Source organism: Hordeum vulgare, chromosome 7H (assembly GCF_904849725.1).
Source record: "Hordeum vulgare subsp. vulgare chromosome 7H, MorexV3_pseudomolecules_assembly, whole genome shotgun sequence".
In the NCBI taxonomy this organism is placed as follows: Eukaryota; Viridiplantae; Streptophyta; class Magnoliopsida; order Poales; family Poaceae; genus Hordeum; species Hordeum vulgare.
Genome location: NC_058524.1, coordinates 602,615,650 through 602,634,630, shown reverse-complemented (window position 1 = coordinate 602,634,630; position 18,981 = coordinate 602,615,650). Strand labels below are relative to the sequence as shown.

General features: G+C 45.9%; 1 protein-coding gene, 1 long non-coding RNA gene and 1 pseudogene across 2 annotated transcripts; 1 reads left to right on the top strand and 2 right to left on the bottom strand.

The window, feature by feature from the left end:
• Positions 1-5,250: 5,250 nt before the first annotated feature.
• LOC123410221 lies at positions 5,251-7,432 on the bottom strand. Its single transcript, XR_006613009.1, has 2 exons — positions 6,489-7,432; positions 5,251-6,401 (listed from the first exon to the last, which is right to left on the bottom strand). It is a non-coding gene; the product is annotated as an uncharacterized LOC123410221 (long non-coding RNA).
• A 1,109-nt stretch (positions 7,433-8,541) lies between these two features.
• LOC123411385 lies at positions 8,542-9,526 on the bottom strand. Its single transcript, XM_045104321.1, has one exon. It carries the CDS (start codon positions 9,327-9,329, stop codon positions 8,715-8,717), a length of 615 nt encoding a protein of 204 aa, XP_044960256.1. The 5' UTR covers positions 9,330-9,526; the 3' UTR covers positions 8,542-8,714.
• Positions 9,527-15,575: 6,049 nt separating this feature from the next.
• Positions 15,576-16,775, top strand: LOC123409462 (annotated as a pseudogene).
• The last annotated feature ends 2,206 nt before the right edge of the window (positions 16,776-18,981 follow it).

The following is an 18,981-nucleotide window of genomic DNA, read 5'->3' as shown; positions in this document are numbered from 1 at the left end:
GTTCCGCCTCGTGGCGGCGGCGAAACCACGAAAAAGCTCCCACTTGATTTTTTCCACACCAGGACGCTTCATATAGCAAAAGAGGGGGGCCAGTGGGCCTTCAGGCAGCCCACAAGCTTGCCCACCGCCACCAGGGGGGTGGTAGCGGAGTGGGGGCTTGTGGGGCCCTGGTGCCCCCCCTCCGGTAGTTCTTTCGCCCAGTAATTTTAATATATTTCAGAAAAAATCCACGTAAATTTTCAGAACATTTGAAGATGTGCAGAATAGTGGACTAGGATTTGCTCCTTTTCCAGTCCAGAATTCCAGCTGCCTGAATTCTCCCTCTTCAAATAATCCTTGCAAAATAAGAGAGAAAAGGAATAAATATGGTACCACAAGTAATATAACAGCCCAAAAAGCAATAAATATCAACATGAAAGTATGATGCAAAATGGACGTATCATGAAGGCGCGCGGCGGATATCATTATTTTCTCACCTTCATTGATGATTTGAGTAGGTATGGATATATCTACTTGATGAAGCACAAGTCTGAAACGTTTGAAAAGTTCAAGAAATTTCAGAGTGAAGTTGAAAATCATCGTAACAAGAAGATCAAGTTCCTACATCTGATCGAGGGGGCGAATATCTAAGTTTCGAGTTTGGTGCTCACTTAAGACAATGTGGTATTGTTTCACAGTTGACACCGCCTGGAACACCACAGCTTAAATGTGTGTCCGAACGTCGTAGTCATACTTTGTTAGATATGGTGCGATCTATGATTTCTCTTATCGATTTTCCATTATCGTTTAGGGGTTATGCATTAGAGACAACTGCATTCACTTTAAATAGGGCACCATCAAAATCCATTGAGACGACACCATATGAGCTATGGCATGGCAAGAGGCCAAAGTTGTCATTTCTTAAAGTTTGAGGATGCGATGCTTATGTCAAAAAGCTTCAGCCTGAAAAGCTGGAACCCAAAGCGGAAAAGTGTGTCTTCATAGGTTACCCAAAAGAGACAATTGGGTACGCCTTCTATCTCGGATCCAAGGGCAAAGTGTTTGTTGCTAAGAAGAGAGCTTTTCTTGGAAAGGAGTTTCTCTCGAAAGAATTGAGTGGGAGGAAGATAGAACTTGATGAGATTGTGGAACCTCTGATCCCTCTAAATGGTGGCGCAGTGCAGAGGGAAATCTCTGTCGAGGCAACACCGGTTGAGGAGGAAGCTAATGATGATGATCATGAAGCTTTGGATCAGGTTACTATCGGACCTTGCAGGTCGACAAGATCACGTACTGCTCCCGAGTGGTACGGGAATCATGTCTTATCTATCATGTTGTTAGACAACAATGAGCCTGCGAATTATGAAGAAGCAATGGTGGGCCCGGATTCCAACAGATGGTTAGAGGCCATGAAGTCTGAGATAGGATCTATGTATGAAAACAAAGTGTGGACTTTGGAAGTATTACCTGAAGGTCGCAAGGCTATTTAGAACAAATGGATCTCTAAGAAGAACACGGACGCGGACGGTAATGTGACCATTTATAAATCTCGACTTGTGGTAAAGGGTTTTTCACAAGTTCAAGGAGTTGACTACGATGAGACATTCTCACCAGTAGCGATGCTTAAGTCCGTTCGAATCATGTAAGCAATAGCTGCATTTTTCGATTATGAAATCTCGCAGATGGATGTCAAAACGACGTTCCTTAATGGTTTTCCTAAGGAAGAGTTGTATATGATGCAACCCGAAGGTTTTGTCGATCCAAAGAATGCTAACAAAGTATGTAAGCTTCAACAATCCATTTATGGACTCGTGCAAGCATCTCGGAGTTGAATAAGCGCTTTGATGAGGTGATCAAGGCATTTGGGTTTCTACATGTTGTTGGAGAATCTTGTATTAACAAGAAAGTGAGTGGGAGCTCTGTAGCGTTTCTAATATTATATGTGAATGACATATTGCTAATTGGAAACAATGTGGAGTTTTTAGAGAGAGTAAAGGATTACTTGAACAAATGTTTTTCAATGAAAGACCTAGGAGAAGATGCTTACATATTAGGCATTAAGATCTATAGAGATAGATCCAGGAGCCTAATAGGACTTTCACAAAGCACATACCTTGATAAAGTTTTGAAGAAGTTAAAAATGGAGCAATTCAAGAAGGGGTTCTTGCCAGTGTTACAAGGTATAAAGTTGAGTAAGACTCAGTGTCCAGTAACTTCAGAAGATAGAGAAAAGATGAGTACCGTCCCCTATGCTTCAGCCATAGGGTCTATCATGTATGCAATGATATGCACAAGACCGGACGTCAGCTTGACCAGATGTATGCAGGCAGGTTTCAAAGTGATCCAGGAGTGGAACACTGGGCGGCGGTAAAGAATATTCTGAAGTACCTGAAAAAGACTAAGGAAATGTTTCTCGTTTATGAAGGTGACGAAGAGCTCATCGTAAAGGTTACGTCGATGCAAGCTTTGACACTGATCCGGATGACTCTAAGTCTCAAACCGGATACGTATTTATTCTTAATGGGGGTGCGGTAAGCAGGTGCAGTTCCAAGCAAAGCGTCGTAGCATATTCTACATGTGAAGTGAAGTACATGGCTGCCTCGGAGGCGGCTAAGGAGGGTGTCTGGGTGAAGTAGTTCATGACAGATCTTGGAGTTGTGCCGAGCGCACTAAATCCAATAACCTTGTTCTGTGACAACACTGGTGCCATTGCTCTAGCAAAGGAACCAAGGTTTCACAAGAAGACCAGACACATCAAACGACGCTTCAACCTCATCCACGACTATGTTGAAGGAAAGGACGTAAATATTTGCAAAGTGCACACGGATCTGAATGTTGCAAATCCTCTGACTAAACCTCTTCCACGAGCGAAGCATGATCAACACCAGAACTGTATGTGTGTTAGATTCATTCCAATGTAAATCGCATAGCGATGTGAGACTAGATTAGTGACTCTAGTGCAAGTGGGAGACTGTTGGAAATATGCCCTAGAGGCAATGATAAAATAGTTATTATTATATTTCCTGTTTTAAGATAATCTTTTATTATCCATGCTATAATTGTATTGAATGAAAACATAAATGCATGTGTGGATATATAGATAAAACAATGTCCCTAGTAAGCCTCTAGTTGACTAGCCAGTTGATCAAGGATGGTTAAGGTTTTCTGACCATATGCAAGTGTTGTCACTTGATGAGTAGATCACATCATTGGGAGTATGATGTGATGGACAAGACCCAAACTATAAACATAGCATGTGATTGTGTCATTTTGTTGCTATTGTTTTCTGCGTGACAAGTATTCATTTCTGTGACCTTGAGATCATGTAACTCACTGACATCAGAGGAATACCTTGTGTGTATCAAACGTCACAACGTTACTGGGTGACTATAAAGGTGCTCTACAAGTATTTCCGAAGGTGTCCGTTGAGTTAGTATATATCAAGAGTGGGATTTGTCACTCCGTGTGACGGAGAGGTATCTCGGGGCCCACTCGGTAATATAACATCACATATAAGCCTTGCAAGCAATGTGGCTAATGTGTTAGTCACGGGATCTTCTATTACGGAACGGGTAAAGAGACTTGCCGGTAACGAGATTGAAATAGGTATATGGATACTGACGATCAAATCTCGAGCAAGTAACATACCGAAGGACAAAGGGAATGGTATACGAGATTATATGAATCCTTGGCAGAGAGGTTCAACCGATAAGATCTTCGTAGAATATGTAGGATCCAATATGGACATCCAGGTCCCGCTATTGGATATTGACCGGGGAGTGTCTCAGGTCATGTCTGCATAGTTCTCGAACCCGCAGGGTCTGCACACTTAAGGTTCGCTGACATTTCGGTACAGTTGAGTTATAGGTGTTGGTGACCGAAGGTTTGTTCGGAGTCCCGGATGAGATCACGGACGTCACGAGGTTTCCGTGATGGTCCGAAAAAGAAGATTGATATATAGGATTGTTTCATTTGGCCTCCGGAAAGATTTCGGGCATTACCGACAGTATACCAGGAGTGACGAATAAGTTCTGGGTTTTTACCGGGAGGGGCCCAGCCACCCGGAAGTGAACCTAATAGCCCAAGGGTGGCGCACCAGCCCTTAGTGGGCTAGTGAGGCCAGCCCAAGTGGGCTATTTCGACCAAGAGGAAAAAATCAAGGAGAAAGAAAAAAAAGGAAAAAAAGGAGGTGGGAAGGAAGGAAGGGACTCCTCCCTCCAAACCGACTTGGAGGAGGATCCCTCCTCCCTTTGGCCGGCGCCCCAAGGGAAAGCCCCACCCTTTGGCTGCTCCTATATACTCCCTCCGTTCCTAAATATAAGTCTTTTAAGATATTTCATTAGGAGTCTACATACGAAGTAAAATGAGTGAATCTACACTCTAAAGTATATCTATATACATCCGTATGTAGTCCACTAATGAAACCTCTTTAAAGACTTATATTTAGGAACGGAGGGAGTATACTTGAGGTTTAGGGCTTTTTGAGACACAACTTGGCCACGCGCAACCCTAAACCTCTACTTCGTAGTTCTTCCTCTAGATCGGTTTTCTGCGGAGCTCGGGCGAAGCCCTGCAGGAATAGATCATCACCATCACCGGCGCGTCGTCACGCTGTCGGAGAACTCATCTACTTTCTAGTCTCTTTTGCTGGATCTAGAAGGCGGAGATCGTCATCGAGTTGTACGTGTGATGAACCCGCCGGAGGTGCCGTCCGTTCGGCGCTAGATCGGAACGGATCATGGAACGACGGTGATTTGAATCACGAAGCTGTTCCACTACATCAGCCGTGTTTCTTAACGCTTCCCGCTTAGCGATCTACAAGGGTATGTGGATCCGATCTCCCTCTCGTAGATGAACATCACCATGATAGGACTTCGTGTGCGTAGGAAAATTTTATTTCCCATGCAACGTTCCTCAACACATACAACTTTAACCAATTTTGTGTTTCCCAGTGGAAGCAATCTTCTATCTCAAAAGAAGCAAAAATATTTATATTAATGGAGAGGAGATATAACACAAATCTTAGAAAAAGTTACATTAGGAATCAAGTAGCAATGCAAGAATTAAAATCGTCAAAAGGGGATGATCCAAACCCTAGATCAGATGAGGATGGGGTGAGGAATCCCGTGGTACTCCACTTGTGCCGGCCTCCTACCAAGGCGCTTTGGCGACGTAGACCAGAGGCCAAATACGCAGGTGGACAAAGGACGATCCTGATGGAGTTAAGCACGACTGTGAGAGACGTTGCATCCTCGCAGGTAAAAAAAGAAGTACCTGCCAGTCCTTGCCTCCCTGGACGGCCGCCGGCTGGGATGCAGAAGATGGGCAGGTCAGGGACATGTGCTGTGGAAGAGAGCAGGGGCGACGACAGGCATGACGACCTTGGTCCTTAGCACGAACGGGCACAGGAGATGGGAAGAGCTGATTCGGGATGATTAATTAGGTGAGAGATTGATTACAAGGGTGGACCCATGGTTATTAGTGGGCTTCTCGCACATGACTTGAGGCTCTCAGCCCTAGGACCAAAACAGGAAATCAACGGCGTCCAGCTAGTCTAAAGAATGTTTCGTATCAGACGTCTGTTGGGAAGCGTTTCCCATGGATAAACTCTATCCAGAACTACCTTGCAAGTGGTACAACTCCACTATTCCAGTACCTATCGGGCGGAGAAAAGATAGGGTGCGTCGACAGCAGGAGATACGGAAGATCCACAGCGAGGCAGGGAGGGCAGGAAGAGGTGAGGTAGGGATTGACGGTGAGGTTACCACAACACTTTGGTAACATGTAACCAACAATTATTGTCCCTGGTAGATACTACATCTGCCAATTCAATTTCATGAACAGGCACTCATATGTTCATGCAAATTTACTGAACATGACCAAACACATATGTCAACTTCAAAACAGGAGAAGTGATTACCAATTCATAGACGTAGTAGAAACTGTATGCTAAGCTGTTCTAGCTAGGATGTTGTAGCAACTGCGCAGACCATCGATAGCTCTGGCCATGGACTTTGCCATCTCAGGTAAGGTCACCTTGCACACTGACCATTGTGAACCAAATCAGTATTAAAAGATACACTACTGCCATAGTGGCTTGAACTGAAGACTAAAGTGAGGTAAAATTCAGAATATAGATGTCTGTGTTCGATCACTGCAATACCACGAGACAAAGACGACTGCACCTATGTCACCAATTTCTTGTACGATGCCTTGCAATGGAATCCATAACGACAGTAGGATCACAATTTCATGGTCCAAATCCACACAAAATTCAGATACGCTCGATCAAACATGGATGGTATCGAACCAGAAGGAGAAGTGTTACCTTTATGTCCTCGTCTTACCGGGAGACCTTGTCGACCATATTTTTATGCTCCTTCTCCGTTGTCCACCATCTGCAGGCAGCTCTGCGACTGCATCTGAACATGGAAGGGAATCCATCACGTCACGGCACATCACATCTCAGGACGGATGGGAAAAGGGGATGAGAGGGGTGAGTCGGTCACCTTGATGCGCTTGGAGATCCGGAAGAGGGAGGCCTCGAGTTCACGGGCGTTATAGGCTTGGAGCATGTCGAGGCGGCTCCTGAGCGGGTCAGGCTCAAGGCGGCTCCTGAGCGAGTCAGGCTCAAGGTGGCGAGGCCCCTGAGGTCGCCGACGGTGGAAATGGAGGCCGGCGTGGACATGCCCCCCGCGGTGAGGGTGGATATGGTCTTCGCGTCACCAGCGAGGAGGGCGAGAGGAAGCCGCCTCGACCGACTGCAAAGGGAGAGGGAGAAGGAGACCCGGCGCTGGCGGACGTCAACGTGGCGCCGGAGAGGGAGTCGGGGCTGGCCTTCGCCTTTCCCTTGGTCTTGGCCTTCGCCCTGTCCCTGGGCTTGGCCTTCGCCCTGTCCCTGGGCTTGGGCTTGGAGGCCGAGAGAAGGCCGCGTCCGCGTGCGACGGGAGAGGAAACCCGTTGCTGGCGCTGGACGCCGAGGAGGCGCCGGAGATGGAGTCAGGGTTGCTGGCCTTCGCCTTACCCCTGGCCCTAGGCTTGGGCTTGGGCTTGGCGGTGGCTGCTGCTAGTGCCTTCCTCATGGCTGGCTACCTTGGGCGTGGATGGACGAAGGAAGGAAGGAAGAAGAATTAGTCTGTTTTTGCTTGATTCACCATGTTATATAATCAGGTTCAGCATCAATGTCATTCACCATCAATGTCACCGCGATTATTCCGCCTCCTGTTTGTGGAGAATAGAGAGCTTTTGGCTATTGGATCTATTAGATGGAAGATGATAACTTGAGATATCTACAATCCGTTTGGATGACGGTCTAATAATAGAATAGGTGGATAGCTTCTGGTCCTATTTTACGCCGGTTGTAGTTTCTTTTGTTATTTTTGAAGCTTCTTCGTAAGCTTGTACTGGATTGCGAACTTTTTAATGATGTTTTAATAAAGTAACCGCATGCATTAATCCGATGCAGAGACCGGAGGCGAGCCTCCTTTTCTAAAAAATAAAGTCATATTAGTTAGGGCATGATCAATGCTCCAGGTTGGACAGATGCCCCAGCATGCCACATAGGTTTGAATCGTTTAGCATGGCAAAAGGTGTAGCTTGCAGGGATAGACGGGGTCCTGCAGAAGAGGCCGGTTCTTCCCTGACAAAAGTGTGGAGGCAACCAATAAAAAAGAATTGAACAGCATCATACTGCCTTTAACTGGACAAGCGTACCTAAAAATGCTGCTAAACTTGAGAAGCATACTACTGCTTCCGGTTGATGAAGGTAGAATTAAACGGTGGCTTCAATTTTTTTTATCTCGATGAAGCGTTGTGGCAGCGGTATGGTGTTGCCACCAGTGTTCATGCCCTTAATAAGTACGAAAATATGAAACTATTAATCTTATGGTAGAACATATACCATGGTTGAGAGCTAATCCATAAATTTGATTGCTGATCAGTGTTCAATGGCAGAGTTTTAAACGATGATGATAATGTAGGTCGGTGCAGCAACATCAGCAGTATAGTAGAGCAGAGCACAGGCACAGACAATCCTATGCTGGCTGTAATTAGTGTCATCTTTTCGGATGTGGATTTTTGGCTGTGGGCAGCATATGCTGCCTAATGAACACTAAAATTAAAATAAATAGTAAGTAAATTTTAAAAACTCTGAATTTTTTTGTAGATGTTCATATTAATGTGGCAAATGTGCTTGCCAATTTTCATGTCATATGAGATAGCGGTGCTTCGTTGGTAAAAAATATCAAAATTAAGTGTAACATTTGGTGGTAACATTTGACGTTCCACTCATTCATTTTACACAGGTCAAAATATTTAAGTTTTTGACATGTAAATTTGCATGTGCCATTCGAGTGTGACAACGAATACATTTATTTTCTTTAATTTTTTAACATTTGTAAAATACATTTATTTTCTTTAATTTTTTAACATTTGTAAAATACATTTTTAACACGCAGGAGCATATGCTCGCTAGAGCCAAGTTGAATATCGGCATCATTTCTTGCTATTATGACTGTTGCTCACGGCCAGCTTGGGTAAGTCAGATAGCCAATCAAGGGTTCAGATTTGGAAGCCACAGTAGGCGCCAGTTATTTTTCAAGTACTGCAGAGGTTACTTGATTGATAAACCTCAGCATTAATCATAGGGATTAATTGGATCAACCACAACCATGTGGATTAATGCATTGAAGCGATCAACGTCGCGGCGATTATTCCGCCTGCTGTTTGCGTCAATCTTAGTTTCTCTCGAGCATCTCGCAGAACCTCTTGAACGACTCGAGCTTCTGCAGCTTCATCTGGTCGTGGAACCTCCGGATGAACACGTCGGCGACGTGGTCTATCTCGTCCTCCAGCCTGAACTCCGCGCCGCCTCGCTCCGCCGCGCCACGGGCCAGCTCGATCACCGACCCCGGCTGCACGCTCGCCAGCTGCAGCTGCTTCGTCACGCCCTCGTCGGCCTCCTCCTTCTCGTCCTCACCGCCGCCGACCAGCGGCGAGCCGGTGCCGCCCTCCCGGCCCATGGCGAAGCTCGGCAGGCTGTTGAGTAGCACGGCGGCCCTCCTCCCCTGATCCGCGACGAAGCTAGGCAGCTTCTCCAGCACGGCCACCGTCCTGCTACCGCCGCCGCTCGCCGCAACAAGCTGCTGGCCACTGCCGCTGCCGCCTCCCACGATTGCGTGGATCTTGCTGTTGATGGCGTCCCTCAGGAGCTTCTTGTTGCGGAGAATGCCGAAGAAGACGAGCCGCGTCCGCGCGGCGCCCGTCCTGGCGCGCGCCGCCGGGGACCTCTCCCTCACCGCCGCCACGATGGCGGAGAACAGCTGCTTCAAGAACCTGGCCGCCTTCTTCATCTTGACCGATCCCCAAATTAATGGATGACGGCAGACGCAGCAACTCAATCGGTCAAGATGAATCTAGGTAATGGAGTTGCTTGCGATTGTTGCTAATGGTGTAGATATATGTGTGGGCTGTGTGTTTCGGCATGGAGTTTGGTTCCTAGGGCTCCATGGGTATATATAGGGATGGTGAGCTGAGCTCAGCTGCTAATGAGATATAACTAAGGTGGTTATACTTATATTATCTATCTATCTTGAAGGCTTCTTCCGGGAAGCTTCATCAGCATCACATGCATGGCATGAGGGAGTAGGAGTAGGAATTATCGCAAGCACTGAACAAACATAAGGAAATGAGTGGGGCCGGGCAGGCAGCGGAAAGGTAACCAGTAACATGAAAAGGCAGGTGCTGATTAAAGCCAAAGTAGCAGCAAAAAAAGATGATGCACAGGCAAAGAAAAGCAACAGAAACACCAATGTATGTTTGGTGTCATGCATGGTCCCAAGTGTAGGTTGCATGTCTCCGAGCTAGACATCTTGCTCATGCGCCACAGTTGTAGTCCATGAGAGAGTTGGTTTTGCTGCTTTTGATGTTATGGTAAAACAAAACATCCACTAGTAGAAAACATGACTATGCTCTCTATTATTTGCTTCTGGATTCACTAGTAGAAAACATGGCATTTGTCCCGGTTCGTAAAGGTCATTAGTCTCGGTTCTTGAACCGGGCCTAATAGGTCGTTACTAATGCCTCCCCCCTTTAGTCCCGGTTCTTACACGAACCGGGACAGATTGGGCATCCACGTGACCGCTGCGGGTAGCCCAGGTAGGGGGGCCTTTGGTCCCGGTTGGTGATATAAACCGGGACCAAAAGACATCCACGCGTCAGAAACTGGCTGCAGTTGAGGTTTTTTTTAAAGTGGCTGGTTTAGTGGTTTTGGGGGTTAATTTAGGTTGTTATTAGCTAGCTAATAGAGAGAAGTGTCCTCTCTTATCTTCGTGCTTGGTTTACCAACGCTACTGCTATGTTCATTTCACCCGCTGATATATAATAACTCTTCATGCTCGCATCATACATCATCATATATAATAGTAAGTCCTACTAATCATGCATCATCATACATCATAATAACAAGGAGCATCCATGAGCATGCACAAAATTTCATCAGGCACACCACCATCATACTTAAAAGTGCAGTAGCAGTTCAACACTATCGTACTTAAAAGGTTTATACTATAAAGATTAAAGCCATCAGGTTCTTAAGATATTCACTCCTGATTCTTCACCTTCTCCTTCGTCATCTTGATGCGCTTAGAGCGGCGAAGCCCCAGGCCAGGCTGTGGGATGTACTCCTCTACCACAATTGGCATGGCCCTGCCGCCCAGTTGTGGGACATCCATCGCGAGGCCATCGTCGCTGCTACTTTTGCTGTCGCTAGAGCCGCTGCTACTTTTGCTGCCAGAGTCGCTGCTGCCGTAGACATAGCACCTGTCGCAGTACTCGCTGCTCCTGCTCCCATTGCCTTGCCAAATGCAAAAAAGTTTTTTTTAAAATGGGTGTGACAGATAGCCTAATGGAGAGGAAGAAGAGACAGAGCGTACCGGCATCGTCATCATCCTGGTAGCGCCTCTGACACATAGTCATGTCGAACACCTTCACGGCGAACGTGGCGTTGCCGTCGTACCTGAAGACAAGGAACTATCCGATCCCCAGGTCGTAGGCACGGACGAACTGCTTCCAGCCACGATCTAGGTACATGCTTCAGCCACTTGGAGAAAAATATGCACGCCCTTAATGTACTCGGAGGTGTGTCTGTCACCATACATCCATTGCCGGTTCATCTGCATGCATTACATATAATTATGTGTGTCAAAATTAAGAAAATCAGACAAATATCTATCTAAAGTAAGAAAATCAGACAAGTATCATAAAGAAGATAAGAACAAGAGGCTCACCACGGTGGTGCCGGCGACGAGATCGGCGCGGGCGATCAACGGCGGTGAAAACGGGGACGGGGCGTGACGGACCCCTAAATCTAGACAAATCTCGGGAAAAATGAAGCTCCTAGGTCGAGCTTCGGGAGGAGAAAGCTTAACTAGTGTGGCTCGGGCATTTCATCGAACACCTCATGTGCATAGGAGGTGAGCTAGAGCACCAAAATGCCCTCCCCTCGCCGGCCAAAAAAAAAACAGAGTGCTCTGCCGCGGCGATGGGTATATATAGGCAACTTATCTGTCCCGGTTCATGTCACGAACCGGGACCAATGGTTGTGGGCCAGCAGCGAGGACCATTGGTCCCGGTTCGTGGCTCGAACCGGGACAAATGGTTCTACACGAACCGGGACCACTGCCCACGAGGCCCCGGCCGGCCCCCTGGGCTCACGAACCGGGTCTAATACCCCCCATTGGTAGAACCGGGACTAATGGGCTGGCCAGGGCCGAACGATAGCCCTGTCTTCTACTAGTGATTTGCAACTTGCCAATTGTGCCAGATTAGAGGTTGCCCCCCTTCCATTTTGATTGTGGAGATCACCTAATACCTTTCTGCTATCCAAAGACTGAATAACAAAATTAATTCTTATCGTTGTGCCATCCTAATAGCATCTCTAACAAGTGGTGTAAGTTGGGCACACAAAAATCAGTTCTACATAAAAAAACAATGCATTATACATCACCTCAAACATGTTTGCCCCGTCATATGATGTGAAATGGGGCACCATTTTTCTCTAACAGGTAAAGCATATTGACTATTAGGCAAAAAAAAAAAAACAGTTTTACATAATCAAAAAACGTGTTATACATCACACGTCACACATGTTTGCTCCAACAGTTGATGTAAAATGGAGCACCATTTCCGGAAATGCAATTCGGCTTTCGGGAACACGTGCTCCTGCCCATGGAAAATGAATTTTGATATGTCAAAGAAATACCAATAAAAATATTATGTGTTCTTTGTCACATTCAAATGCTACCTGAAATATTTTAGGCAGAAAGGTAAAGCATTTTGACCTGTGCAAAAAAAAATAAAAAATTGAACATCAATTGTTACCCTAAAATGTCACACCCAATTTTTTTTTTTTTACAGACAAAATGTCATTGCTTGGTTTCACATAAATTGTCAAGCATGTTTGATACAGTAACATAAGGAGTACTACATAGTTCCGAATTCCGATACGTGTATATATCTTAGGCTGACGTAATGGGAGTATCATAGGTAGTATCATGCGTGCCAACTAGGCAATTTTGATGAGATGTCATAGAATTAAATGAAGAAAGAGAGGATTGAGTATCATATCATGATACCGTATCATATTAAATGTTGTGCTACTATGTGTCTTGCATGGCAATAAATAAACTATCATATGATACTATGCATTACGGATGTGGTATCATAGAATTGTATCATATGCATGATACTAGTATATGATACTCCCATTACAACCTGCCTTCGGCATCATTAGGCTGCACGAGTTAATTCAGCGGGGATCATGCAGATGGCTTCAATGCATGACTATCTTTAATTTGGGGTTATTGTCATCATCCTAAACTTGTGTAGTAATTAACATGCAGGCATGTATATAGTCTTCCTGATTGATGGTTCCATAATTATTCTCTATTTCACAAAAAAAAAGATTCAATAATTCTCTGTCAGCCGGAAGTGTATGTTACTACTGAGCTAAAATCTGCAGTCTTGGGAAAATGTGCAACTTAGCAAGACGTTCTTACAATTTCACTATTCACTACAAGTCCATCCGTTTAGATCTGCCATATATATCCTCTGTTTTTCTTTTAAGAAAACACCCTCTGACTTAGCACCGTCTCTTGAAATGATCAAACATATTGCGGCGGCTAATCAGCCATTCAGCCATCGATCATTGCCAGTCTCGGCTTAATTAAAGGAATCTCGATAGTTAAGCTAGCTGCTAATCGTGGAAGCTTTTCATTAGGAAGCCTTCGTCGCTAAGGTTCACCTGGCCGCATCTACCAGTCCCTGCCTTTTGTCCTGCTTGCCTTGGTTGGGTGTGGGAGCAGCATACAGACACAAGACACACTGCACCGCGCAGCTCTTCTTACCCAAACGAAGCCTTTCACAAAGCTGAAATGCAGGCCAAATCTTTCATCTCCTCTCTTTTCTCCCTGCTGTCTTTTACGGGCTGTAAATATACTGCCACTTGTCACATGCTCGTGTACAGCAAAAGTAGGGAATGGACGTTCAAAACGGTATTTCAGAGTCTGTTTTAAAGCTCGTATCCAAAGTATAGAATATGTACTTACTACTAGGAAATATGGTAAACTAAATGTTTAGCTACATCTCACACTCATCTTCTTCTTCTTGAGATTGATACGTTACACTTTTTAGGAAAAAAAACTTAGATGAAGTGCTAGATATTTCAGACTGGCGTACGTAGTGATACACCTCTGCTATTTCCCTTTCGTTTTCGGTTGTCGCCGCGCGAGCTCAGCTTTGCAGACTCATGACTGCCGGCCGGCCGGCCGTCCTTGCTCCTCCGGTGCGGATCAGCTGGCGAGGTGTCCTCCCTTGGTACAATGTTCCTTGGAAAGCTGAGAGCTTCTGTCCGTACGTTTCATGAACAGCAGGACTTGTTTTTTCTTGCATGGATCGTCCTTTTAATACATAATATAGATTTGAAACAGAGCGGGATTTACTATTAGTCTACTACTGATGAGAGTATTTATCCGAGGGTTTTTACTTGAAGCAGATTTGAACTAAACTGATACATACTCTCTCCGTTCTTAAATATAAGTCATTTTAGATATTTTACTAGCAAATCTAAACTCTAAAACATGTCTATATATTCATTTACAAAAAAAAACATGTCTATATTTATATTCGTATGTAGTCCCTTAATGAACCTGTAAAAGAATTTATATTTAAGAACGAAGGAAGTATTTTGAAACGAAAGGAAAGGAGTAGATGCTTTAGATACTTATATCATAGAATCACCTTGATTCAGCACCACTATGTCTGTCCCGTGTTATCCCGATCGAGACAGTGGTTGCGTGCGAGCACATGGACATGGGCAGCTTTCCGATCCGAGAAGGATCGACGGGCCGTCGCGTCGACGTACGTACGAAGGTGCATGTGCATGTGCATGTGCACCTCCGCCGCACTGCTTCTTCCGTCATACTCATACCCAACGCAGGGCAATCAACCAGCCATGACGAAAGGCTTGTCTGCATCTCTCGATCGTCTACACAAGATTAACGAAAGCGTCATCACTAGTTAAAATTTAAAAATTGAAGCGACCAGTCGCAGGCTCGATCGGCAAAAGCGGCCCTCTCGCTTTCAGCGGCTTGTCACGTACATACCCGCACATGCAAGGGGCAAGCACGCGCCCCCCCAAAGCTAATCTATGATGATTTGGCCGCCGCGGCTGTTAGATAGATTCGCGGTCGATTTCATTCATGCATGGCCGGTGGATGGATCGGGCTTTCTCCCCCTACGTACATTGCGTGCGTGTTCCCGAGAACGACGTGTGGCCAGAGAGAGAGAGTGTGTGCTTTGTAAAATCTCCTTTGGCGCACCGGGTGGGTTTTGGGAGGTGGGGGCATGCATGCATGCATGTTTTGTCAGCAACTTTCTTCGATCGAGTGCGCGCGCGGTGCGTGACAGCGTGCGCAGTACCAGCCGCCGGAACGGGAAATATCTCGTGCCCGCGCTCGCGCCGAGGTTCCGAGCATACGCACAGCTAGCGTTGGAACAATGCATCCACGCACCGACCAACCGAAACTTGTAGGACGCGTTTGGTTTCCTGCATTAGGCCAGTGTGGAAAGGAAGTGATCAAAATCGGCAGTAAGTTGATCAGGGCACTAATCAACCATTCATCTACATCAAACCCTAGCTGCATTAGGCCTTTTCACACTGGCCTAATGCAGGAAACCAAACGTTGTAGTGCCCTGAGCTAGGGTTTGATGTAGATGAATGGTTGATTAGTGCCCTGATCTGTGAGCTCATATCGTTGATTGCTATGCCGCGGTTGCAATTTATGGTTGGGTTAGATGTTCAACCATGTGGTAAGCTAGATTAGTAGTAGAGTTTGAAGTTGAACCTTGTGCTTGTGTTGATTCGTGCTTAGATATGTGGTTTGTAGCTATTGGTGGTTCATTTGTAACATGTTGTTTGTTGTAGATGTATGTTCCTGCACATAGATTATGCAGTATGCTTAGTACGAGAGCGATGAACCATGTGTTTAGTATGATAGTGGTGAAGCATGTGCTTGGTATGATAATGATGAACCACGTACATGTATGCTCCTGTTTTCATGGATTGTCTGGTATGTTGTGTGCTATGCTTAATGTCAATGTGTGCTATGATTGTAGGACATGACCACGCAGACGCAAGATCTTAGTCAGGCCCTTGTTTTGCCGGACAACCAGTTTCCTCCATCGTTTGTCCAGGACTCGCAGCCTATGTCCAAGATGGCACCTGATTCAGAGGTGTTCGTGTTTGATTCTGTCTATGTGCCAGTAGTGCTTATTCAGCAAACTCCTGCTGCTGATGTTGCTGTCGCTGCAACATCAAAGGCAAAGAAGGATGGTAAGTCGAACAACATGAAGTGGCAGCCGTTCATGTCCATGTTCGTGCTGAACAAGATGTGTGAGATCATCTCTAGTGGAGTTAGGACTGACAAGGGCTTCAAGGAGGTGCACTTGAACACTGTTGCGAAGCAGGTGTTCGAGTTCTGTGGACCAACGTGTCCGCCACCCAGGTGTACAACCACCCGAGGAAGTGGAGAGGTCGATGGTCCAAGTGTCCAAGCTGAGAGACCTTAGCGGCGCCTCATGGGATGAGAACACTTGCTCCATAGTTCTGGAGGCGGGGCACTACGCCGGCCATGTCACGGTTAGCTCATAGCCCTGTTCCTTTTCATATTGTCCACCATTGCGTACTCCTAATAGCAACTAACAAGACTTGTGTTTCATTCTTAGGACCACCCAAGGGACACTGAGTTCCTCAGAATACCCATACAGAACTACAGCCAGATGCAGCATATCTTCTCCTTCGGGATGGCAACTGGGAAGCATGCCATGGGCTCGGGGGAGCCTCTTGGTTCTCCCATGCCAGAGTTCCCTACGTCCCCGGACGTCGAGGTCATTAATGGCCCTGACAAGCACTTCGAGGAGCCCTTCGACAAGCCCTTTGACCCCGTCCATGATAGGAAGAGGAAGAGAGGAGGCCTGGTGGAGGAGGAGATCAATGTCTTTTGCAGCTTCACTGAGGTGGTGAAGGAGGTGGCAACATCCATCAGGGAGTGCAAGCCCCTTGACGTCCCCCTAACTTGTATGGCGCTGTCATGACCCAGGGTGGCTTCAGCGACGAGGCTCTCATGGCAGCTCTCAGCCACCTACTTGACAACAAGGCCCAGGGTGTTGGGTTCGTTACCATGGCAGACGCTCACAACATGTTGTGGCTCAGGAGCTGGCTGCACAAGCACTACTACTAGAGTAGTGCTACCTGTGAGCATGCATGATCCCCGACGACGATGTCGATGGCGGTGGCGACGACGACGATGATGACGATGACGACGTACGTTTTGTGAAGCTAGGGGTGGAAAATTATTTGATGGTCTGCATATTTTGGTGAGGTGGTATATACTAACCACTCACGATGATGGTGAACTTGCGGTGGTTGGACGACACCCTCTTTTGGATGTGGTGGTAGGATAACATCATGGTAGTGTGGTACGTCTTCATCGTATCTACTTTTCCAAACTCTTTTGCCCTTGTTTTGGACTCTAATTTGCATGATTTGAATGGAACTAACCCGGACTGACGCTGTTTTCAGCAGAATTGCCATGGTGTTGTTTTTGCGCAGAAATAAAAGTTCTGGAAATGACCTGGATATTTAAGAGGATTTTTTCTGGAATATATAAAAAATACTGGCGCAAGAATTACCTGGAGGGACGGAGCCAGGAGCCCACAAGCCCAGGAGGCGTGGGCCCCCCTAGCCGCGCATGGTAGGCTTGTGACGCCCTCGTGGATCCTCATAACCCACAAGTATATGGGATCAATTGTAGCCTTTCTCGATAAGTAAGAGTGTCGAACCCAACGAGGAGCTAAAGGTAGGACAAATATTCCCACAAGTTCTATCGACCACCGATACAACTCTACGCACACTTTACGTTCGCTTTATCTAGAACAAGTATGAAACTAGAAGTACTTTGTAGGAGTGATAGGATATGTTTGCAAGATAAGAAAGAACGTGTAAATAAAAACAAGGGGCTGGTTAGATAAAGAAACAATTACGTTAGTTTGACGAGTGTGGAAAAGTGGTGGTAGGAGTTCGGAATTGTCCCTAAGCAATTGACTACGTTACTAGACCGATAGCAAGTTTTATGTGGGAGAGGCCACTGCTAGCATGTCATCCCTTACTTGGAATTCTATGCACTTATGGTTGGAACTATTAGCAAGCATCCGCAACTACTAACGTTCATTAAGGTAAAACCCAACCATATCAATAAGATATATTGGTCCCCTTCAATCCCGTATGCATCAATTTCTATGCTAGGCTGAAGCTTCTGTCACCCTTGCCCTCTAATACATAGTCCTATCAACATACTACTAACCCTATGGTGTGATCCACGCGCGCGCTCATATGATGGGCACCAAAGGACAACAACATAACCACAAGCAAATTAAACCAATCATAGCAATTCATCAATCACCGATAGGACAACGAAAATATACTCACACATCATAGGATGGCAACACATCATTGGATAATAATATGAAGCATAAAACACCATGTTCAAGTAGAGGGTACAGCGGGTTGCGGGATAGTGGACCACTGAATATAGATGGGGGAAGGTGATAGAGGTGTTGGTGAAGATGACGGAGGTGTTGGTGTAGATCGCCGTCACACGATGATGCTCGGACGGTGTTCCGGCGCCACCGGGAGAGAGGGGGAGAGAGCCCCCTTCTTCTTCTTCTTCTTCTTCCTTGACCTCCTCCCTAGATGGGAGAAGGGTTTCCCCTCTGGTCCATGGTATCCATGGCGGCGGAGAGGCGAGAGCCCCTCTGAGATTGAATCTCTCTCTCTGTGTGTCCTACTGTTTCTGCGCTCCCAGATTCTGCCTTTCACTGTTTCTTAAATTCCCAGAGATCCGTAACTCCGATTGGGCTGAAATTCTAACACGATTTTCTTCCAGATATTAGATTTCTTGCGGCGAAAGAAGGGCCCTAACCGCCTTAGGGATTGGTCACAAGCCTGCCAGCCGCGCCCTAAGGGGGGTCGCACCTCCTCGGCTTCTGTCCCCCTCGGGCATCGTTTCGCGTTGATTCTTCTTCCCAAAAATCATAAATATTCCAAAAAAAAAATCCCCATAGGTTTTTTTTATTGCGTTTGGACTTCTTTTGGTATGGATATTCTGCGAAACAAAAAACATGCAACAAACAGGAACTGGCACTGGGCACTGGATCAATATGTTAGTCCCAAAAATAGTATAAAAATTTGCCAAAAGTATATGAAAGTTGTAGAATATTGGCATGAAACAATCAAAAATTATAGATATGACGGAGACGTATCAGCATCCCCAAGCTTAATTCCTGCTCGTCCTCGAGTAGGTAAATGATAAAGAAGATAATTTTTGATGTGGAATGCTACCTAGCATAATCTTGATCATATAATATAATCATGGCATGAATACTAAA

Coding starts and splice junctions, on each gene's coding strand:
- LOC123411385 (XM_045104321.1), bottom strand. CDS start 9,329: ATGAAGAAGGCGGCCAGGTTCTTGAAGCAGCTGTTCTCCGCCATCGTG.